This window comes from Salmo salar, chromosome 07 (genome assembly GCF_965601325.2).
Source record: "Salmo salar chromosome 07, fSalSal1, whole genome shotgun sequence".
Lineage (NCBI taxonomy): Eukaryota > Metazoa > Chordata > Actinopteri > Salmoniformes > Salmonidae > Salmo > Salmo salar.
The window spans coordinates 73,577,031-73,585,625 of NC_138297.1; the positions used below are offsets into that span (position 1 = coordinate 73,577,031).

General features: G+C 41.8%; 1 protein-coding gene across 1 annotated transcript; it reads right to left on the reverse strand.

The window, feature by feature from the left end:
- On the reverse strand, positions 1 to 8,128 carry LOC145850409 (globoside alpha-1,3-N-acetylgalactosaminyltransferase 1-like). The gene is made up of 4 exons (XM_082978071.1): positions 6,133 to 8,128; positions 2,938 to 2,970; positions 2,480 to 2,614; positions 1 to 1,065 (listed from the first exon to the last, which is right to left on the reverse strand). Exons 1-4 carry the CDS (start codon positions 6,204 to 6,206, stop codon positions 375 to 377), a joined length of 933 nt encoding a protein of 310 aa, XP_082834197.1. The 5' UTR covers positions 6,207 to 8,128; the 3' UTR covers positions 1 to 374.
- Positions 8,129 to 8,595: the final 467 nt, after the last annotated feature.

The following is an 8,595-nucleotide window of genomic DNA, read 5'->3' on the forward strand; positions in this document are numbered from 1 at the left end:
TAAAAATATATATATTTATTGAGATTGTTCCCAGTAATCAACATACACAGTAGATAGGCTACAGAATACAGGATGAAAAAGGTAATGAAAAAACAAATATTTTCTTATAAGGGAAGAACGTTTTTATCCCAAAACTACAACAAACTAACTGATACAATTTAAAATAATAGTTTTATGGCAGAAAATGAGTGGCGCCAGGCAGCTGTACAGATACCCAATGTCACCTTTTATGCCTTTCCCTAACCTTAACCCAAACCTCAGTGAAACTATACCTGAACTTAACCTTAACCTAACATTAACCATAATCAATTAATTTCAAGCACTATGCCTAAATTACGTTTTTCTTCTGCCGGTCGAATATCCACTTCCAAGTCCTATTCATTGGGACGAATTTCAGCATAGTTTTTAACGATGGAAGAGAAGCGAATGACTTTGACCTCATTGGTTTTGGTCTTCTTGTCATCCCACTGGTACTCTGGAGACAACAGCTTGCTGGGCTTGTTGTAAAGCAGGTACCTGTTGAGGTGACTCTCCTCCTGCCAGGCAGCCTCGATGGAATTCCTCGCGTCCTCTTCAAGCTGGTTCCGACATACCTTTGTTAGTGTGTACACATCCTCCACGGACCCTCCGAACACAGCCCCGGCGTAGTAGTAGTCTCCCTCATCCATGGGGATGTAGGCTGTCGAGGCTGGGCGCCGTTCGGATGTGAAGTGGTCACGGGTCTGCTGGTAAAACCATGGGTGAATCACAGCAACCAGCCTGCCCAGAGACTCGGCCCCCCAGCGAGCGTGGAACTTGCTGTCCACGTCCAGACAGAAGATGTAGTCGGCCTCCCTGCTGATCTGACGTTCGATGGCTGTCTGGATGATCTCCATCCTCCGGGCTGATATCTCCTGCCAGCGGTTTGAACCTGGGACCTGGATCACACTCAAATGTCTCCCCTGGGACAGGTTCACTGATGGAACATCATCGGGACGATCAGTGAAAACGTAGTAGCGCACGTTGAAGTCGACCATGAAGTGCTTCTCTGCTGTCTCCAGGAAATCTTGGAGAAAGCGGACGTATCTGTCAGAATTTAAAGACACACAGGTAACTGACAAAATATAGGAAACATCAACATAAAGGGTACTTAATAAGAGAGTTGGGCCACCACCAGCAGCCTTGGGCCACCACGAGCCACCTTGGGCCACCACGAGCAACCTTGGGCCACCACCACCAGCCACCTTGGGCCCCACCAGCAACCTTGGGCCACCACGAGCCACCTTTGGCCACCACCAGCCACCTTTGACCACCACCAGCCACCTTGGGCCACCACCACCAGCAACCTTGGGCCACCACCAGCAACCTTGGGCCACCACGAGCCACCTTTGGCCACCACCAGCCACCTTTGGCCACAACCAGCCACATTGGGCCGCCACAACCAGCCACCTGGGGCCGCCACCACCAGCCACCTGGGGCCACCACCAGCCACCTGGGGCCACCACCAGCCACCAACAGCCACCAGAACAGCTCTAATGCACCTTGGCAAAGATTCTACAAGTGTCTGAAACTCTATCGGAGGGATAATTTGGTGTTTTGTTGATGGTGGTGGAAACACTATCTCAGGCTCATTTGGATTGAGATCTGGTGACTGGCATATGGTTTACATCGTTTTCATGCTCATCAAACCATTAGATGACCACTTGTGCCCTGTAAATTGTTGATCTGGGGGCATAGCCATGGTAGCAAAAAGAATGACTGAAATAATGGTCAGCCCAGCCTTTTTATACATGACCGTTAGCATAATGGGATGTTCATTGCTTAATTAACTCAGAAACCACACCTGTGTGGAAGCACCTACATTCAATATACTTTGTATCCCTCATTTACTAGTGTTTTCCACTATTTTGTCAGTTACCTGTACATAACATAAGGGTTTAAGGTGCCTTGCTCAAGTGCACAATGGCAGTATCAGGCTCCTGCTATTCTGATGCCAGAAACCCTCTGTAACTGTATGGTCATTCTCATAGGACTGTATAGGACCTACTTAACCGTTTCTGAACAGAAATTACAGTCTACCAGGAAATAAACAAAGTACAGTTATTCAAATCTTAGCCAAGCTGTGAATCATGACATCATGATATTGTATTACCTGCCATGTGACATTAGCTGGTTAGGTCCTCATACACTGAGTGGTTTTTTGTTGTCTTGCCCATTCACCATCGGAATGGCACACATACACAATCCATGTCTCAATTGTGTCGAGGCTTAACAATCCTTCTTTAACCTGTCTCCTCCCCTTCGTCTACACTGATTGAAGTGGATTTAACAAGTGACATCAATAAGGGATCATAGCTTTCACCTGGATCACCTAGTCAATCTGTTATGGAGAAAGCACGTGTTCATAATGTTTGTACACTCAGTGTAGTTTCAATGTTGTAAAAATAATGATAGTTTAACTTCCCTTTTGAATATTTGGGAAAAGTTGTAGGCTACTCACTTTCCAACGGCAAACACTGTGGTTGCTATGGTGAGGTTCATGGACTTGTAGATTATGTCAACGAGGTCAGGGTCAAAGGTTCCTTCCCAGACGATGGGTGCCAACCATGGGGTGACTGCCACCACATCAGTACGACTAAAGAAACAGAACAAGATCAAGCCTGACTGTGTTGTACTGATTATGATCTCAATGTTTACAGATATTCAGATCAAGCCTGACTGTGTGTTACTGATTATGATCTCAATGTTTACAGATATTCAGATCAAGCTGGAATGTGTTGTACTGATTATGATCTCAATGTTTACAGATATATAGATCAAGCTGGAATGTGTTGTACTGATTATGATCTCAATGTTTTTGCAAATAAAGGTCCTTGAAAAGATGTGTGGTATACTAGGCTACACGCTGATGTGGAAGTTAACAATGATAAGTAACTAACATAAGATAACACTACTCACCCCACCAAGACACTGGGCTGCTTGTACAATAGCCTGGGAGAACAAAACGTAATTCAGTAGTTAATGAAGATATGGGCTGATGTTATTGCTCTCTCAAAAAAAGGTGCTAGTACCAAAAAGGGGTTTTAACTTCACTGTAAGGGAAACCTTTTTTGGGCTGTGGAGAACCTTTTTATTCTTTCTTTGGATAATAATTCATTAAAAAATGCTATAATAGGATAGTAGTTCATTTTTTTTATTTTATTTTGTTTCACCTTTATTTAACCAGGTAGGCAAGTTGAGAACAAGTTCTCATTTACAATTGCGACCTGGCCAAGATAAAGCAAAGCAGTTCGACAACATACAACAACACAGAGTTACACATGGAGTAAAACAAACATACAGTCAATAATACAGTAGGAAAATAAGTCTATATACAATGTGAGAAAATGAGGTGAGATAAGGGAGGTAAAGGCAAAAAAGGCCATGGTGGCAAAGTAAATACAATATAGCAAGTAAAACACTGGAATGGTAGATTTGTAGTAGAAGAAAGTGCAAAGTAGAAATATAAATAATTGGGTGCAAAGGAGCAAAATAAAATAAATAAAATAAATAATTACAGTAGGGGAAGGGGTAGTTGTTTGGGCTAAATTATAGATGGGCTATGTACAGGTTCAGTGATCTGTGAGCTGCTCTGACAGCTGGTGCTTAAAGCCAGTGAGGGAGATAAGTGTTTCCAGTTTCAGAGATTTTTGTAGTTCGTTCCAGTCAACCCAGTCTAATCTAGGTTGCTTTTAAAAAAAATGTATAAGGGTGGTTGCGATAATAACATTTGTATAATTTCCGTGTAGTTTTTTAATCCACGTGGTTTCACCCTTGGATGTAAACATGAGGTTTGTGGAGAACTGATTTGGGGGGTTGGTAATTAGGTAGTGGTGTGTTCTCCAGAGGCTGTGAGATTTAGTTACGTTAAGACCCTTTAAGTTAGAGTGATTGAGGTTTGTAAAGTTAACATGAGCACTCAACCCACTGCGCCTTGGTCCCTTTCATACGACGACCGTTACACCTGCATCGAAATCGCTAAGCAGTTTATTTTGAAGCAGTGTGCCGATGCTTGTATCGCTTTATCGTAAACATGTGTTCAATGACATCCAAAGCTTCGAAAACAACCACCTGATTGGTTTGGTATTGGTTTTGGTGGAAGACAAAAAGTCTACACTACGGCGTGTGCCACGTCATTTATAATCATTTGACGATTAAACGATGAAATGTTTGTGGAGGACTGACATGGGGTTGGTAACTTTTGAATTAGTAATTCATTTGATTAATATTACGGTGTTTTCTATTCCATGAAAAATGAAAAAACCTCTGGGTTTCTGTTAGGATGGAACGGAAAATGTGGCGCTGTACAACGTGACGGTCGGCAGTACAGTACTGGGCTATTTAGCTAAAGAAACCCTGTGTAGTGCGGACAGGAGACCGGGGTTCAATTCCCTGACGGGGAAGAAGGAGTAGGATGTCCTTGTAAATAATCTTTTGTTCTTAACTGATTCCATATGTGTTATTTCATAGTTGTGATGTCTTCACTATTATTCTACAATGTAGAAAATAGTAAAAATAAAGAAAAATCCTGGAATGAGTAGGTGTGTCCAAACTGGTACTCTACGTAACTCAACATTTGTATTATGTATCTCGACAGAATAGACAGATCAGAGCAAATGGCTGTCACACTATCTAATGTCACATAAGACAATTTTTTTTATTTTTTTATTTAACCTTTATTTAACTGGGCAAGTCAGTTAAGAACAAATTGTTATTTACAATAACAGCCTAGGAACAGCCTAGGAACTGCCTTGTTCAGGGGCAGAATGACTAAACTTTACATTGTCAGCTCAGGGATTAGATCTAGCAACATTTTCGGTTACTGGCCCAACGCTCTAACCACTACCTGTCGCCACAAAATGTATGTATCTTTCCAAGATTGACGAAGTGTAACATGAAAAAGGAATTTGAAGTAAATGGCAACCAAAGTCAAAGTCAAAGTCATTGTGGAAAAAGAGGATCTTAACAGTGACCTCCAGGCTCTTCCACATCAGGGAACACATAAATATGGAGAGGTTGAAAATGTCAGTGAAGATACTTGCCAGCTGGTCAGCGCATGCTCTGAGTACATGTCGTGGTTATCCATCCCGGTCCTGCAGCCTTGTGAATGTTAACCTGTTTAAAGGTCTTACTCACATTGGCTATGGAGAGTGTAATCACACAGTTGTCCGTAACAGCTGGTGCTCTCATTCATGGTTCAGTGTTGCTTGCCTCGAAGCGAGCATAGAAGGCATTTAGCTTGGTTGTTAGGCTCGCGTCACTGGTGCAGCTTGCGTCTGGGTTTCCCTTTGTAATCCGTAATAGTTTCCAAGCCCTGACACATCTGACGAGCAACAGAGCCGGTGTAGTACGATTCAATCTTAATCCTGTATTGATGCTTTGCCTGTTTGATGGTTCGTCTGAGGGCTTTGTGAGATTTACGGATTAGTGTCCCACTCTTTGAAAGCGGTAGCTCTAGCCTTTAGCTTACTGCAGATGTTGCCTTTAATCCATGACTGTTGTTTAGGATATGTACGTACGGTCACTGTGGGGACGACGTTGTCGATGCATAATCCAATCAGTGCAAAACAGTCCTGAAACTTACTGTTTGCTATGGACAACTTCCGTATCGCTGGTACATCCTGTTTGAGTTTTTGCTTATAAACAGAAATTAAGAGGATGGTGTTATGGCCAGATTTGCCAAATGCAAGGTGAGGAAGAGCTTTGTATGTGTCTCTGTGTGTAGAATAGCGGTGATCTAGAGTTTTTTTTTTTGCATGTTGTTTGTTGATAAATGGATTTTGTCTGCTTGAGATTGGAGTCTGCGGTTTGATGGCTGGTCTGGTGGAATATTTAACTGTTTGTCTGTGTCCTTGTGTTTGGGGAGGGGAAGGGGTTTGGTCTGGGTTGGCAGTTAAATGTGCAAGAGATTTTCATCCATGTGGATAAAAAAAACTACATTTAAATTCCACTAATTGTTTTGTTCTAGAAATTGTTGCTGATGTACTCAGAGCCAGATTCATTGCGGTGAAGAAACTAACGCCCATGGGCGTGGCGTAGAGTTTGGCCAGGAGCATGGAGTTTGGGTTGCCAGCCAAATGGTGAATGATGGGACAGTAAAATACTGATACACACCTTTCTGGAGAGACGATGTTCTGTACTCTGCTCCTGAATATGGGCTTACTCAGGCTGTATGAGTAGAAAGACATAGTACAATGATTAATGACAGCTATGGCTGTACAGTATACATAATACACATACAGTATCTGTGTAGCTCTTAGTGATGGGCACCGATATGGAAACTCTATATCGATGTCAGTTGCATTTTTTTCAAACTGATATCAATGTCATATCGATTTTATGAAGTCCAGACAACTGCATGCTGATTTCCCATTAGGACAACTGGGAATTTTCTGTCGGCATAACTTTATTTCAACAAACATAATTGTTAATGGATAGTTCATGGATAGCCTACTCACAGACACAATGAGAGAACCAATACATGATGGTTTAACCTTAATACACATTGGAAACTGTTGAGCATGAAAAACCCAGCAACGTTGCAATTCTTGACACAAACCGGTGAGCCTCTCACCTACTACCAAACCCCGTTCAAAGACACTTAAATCTTTTGTTTTTTCCATTCACCCTTTGAATGGCACACATATGCAATCCATGTCTCAATTCTCTCGAGTCATAAATCCTTCTTTAACCTGTCTCCTCCCTTTCATCTACACTGATTGAAGTGGATGTAGTAAGTGACATCAGTAAGGGATCATAGCTTTCACCTGGATTCACCTGTCAGTTTATGTCATGGAAAGACAGTGTCCTTAATGTTTTGTACACTCAGTGAGTAAACGCAGCATGTAAAGTGTTGGTCCCATGTTTCATGAGCTGAAATAAAACATCTCAGAAATGTTATTTCTCTCAAATGTTGTGCACAAATGTGTTTACATCCCTGTTGGTGAGCATTTCTCATTTGCCAAGATATCCATCCACCTGACAGGTGTGTCATATCAAGAAGCTGATTAAAGATCATTACACAGGTGCGCCTTCTGCTGGGGACAATAAAAGGCCACTCTAAAATGTGTAGTTTTGTCACACAACACAATGCTACAGATGTCTCATGTTTTGAGGGAGTGTGCAATTGGCATGCTGACTCCACCAGAGCTACTGCCAGAGAATTGAATGTTCATTTCTCTAACATAAGCCGCCTCCAATGTTGTTTTAAAGAATTTGGTAGTACGTCCAACAGGCTCCAAGTGTGAGCCAAGTCAGGAAGAACTGGTACTCACTAAGCAAGTAGTGTGACGTCCGATACACACATATGGTTTTGATTAAGTATTGTAGTTTGTTAAACCATTTTTTCACAAAGTGAAAACAACCAAAACAAATGGAAAAAATACTATGGAACAAATAATCAAACCTTGATTTCACTATAGCAAACAAACTGTAAGAAAATGCCCCTTTTTTATGCATGCCATTGTGATAACAACAGACTGATCCAAATTGCTAGTTGGGTCATGGGGTTGGGATTTTCTGATGGGTCTGGGTTTGTTGGAACCAAAGCTAATGGTTGTTGGTTTGCTCTTAGTGGGACTATAATTTGTTGGTTTTATCCAGTTGAACCTCTGAACCAGTTTGAAAGCAATGGGAAGCTTGTTGATGGCCCATCAGCAGGCCGTTAAGTATGCTACGTTGAAGGCCTATGAGATGGTTTTGTTCCTCCAGGAACAGTCATGTATGCTCTCTTTCATAATAGTGTAGGGTAACAGCAACGATGAACCAATATCACAATGTGACTTGTTCACATCCTTATTGGTGCTCACCATTAGTAACTGTGTACAGTACATCTCTGTTATCCTGTCTGGGCTAGGGGGCAGTATTTTCACGGCCGGATGAAAAACGTACCCAATTTAAACAGGTTACTACTCTGGCTCAGAGACTAGAATATGCATATTATTAGTAGATTTGGATAGAAAACACTCTGAAGTTTCTTATACTGTTTGAATGTTGTCTGTGAGTATAACAGAACTCATATGGCAGGCAAAAACCTGAAAAAAAATCCAACCAGGAAGTGGATTGTAGTTTTTCAAGACTGGGCCTATTCAGTATACAGTGACTTAGGGTTCAGTTTGCACTTCCTAAGGCTTCCACTAGATGTCAACAGTCTTTAGAACATGTTTCAGGCTTTTGCAGTCAACAGAGAGCGATCAAGACCTCCTGGAGTCTGATGACCGAGAGAATGACAGGCCACAATTACGCTCATTCACGTGAGGAGGTAGCTGTGTTCCAAAACGTTTTTCAAGACACTGGAATCGTCCGGTTGGAATATTATTGAAGTTCTAAGTTAACCTCTATGGGCTAGGCGGGACGTAATCGTCCCACCTACGTAACAGCCAGTGTGAGATTTTCAAATACCTTAAAAATCCTATTACTTCAATTTCTCAAACATATGACTATTTTACAGCATTTTAAAGACAAGACTCTCTTTAATCTAACCACACTGTCCGATTTCAAAAAGGCTTTACAACGAAAGCAAAACATTAGATTAGGTCAGCAGAGTACCCAGCCAGAAATAATCAGACACCCATTTTT

Excerpts from the sequence above, each read along its gene's own strand:
- LOC145850409 (XM_082978071.1), bottom strand. The coding sequence starts at position 6,206 with ATGTCTTTCTACTCATACAGCCTGAGTAAGCCCATATTCAGGAGCAGA. Across the intron at positions 2,971-6,132 it reads AACATCGTCTCTCCAGAAAG|GCTATTGTACAAGCAGCCCA; the intron begins GTGTGTATCAGT and ends TTGTTCTCCCAG. Across the intron at positions 2,615-2,937 it reads CAGCCCAGTGTCTTGGTGGG|TCGTACTGATGTGGTGGCAG; the intron begins GTGAGTAGTGTT and ends CTGTTTCTTTAG.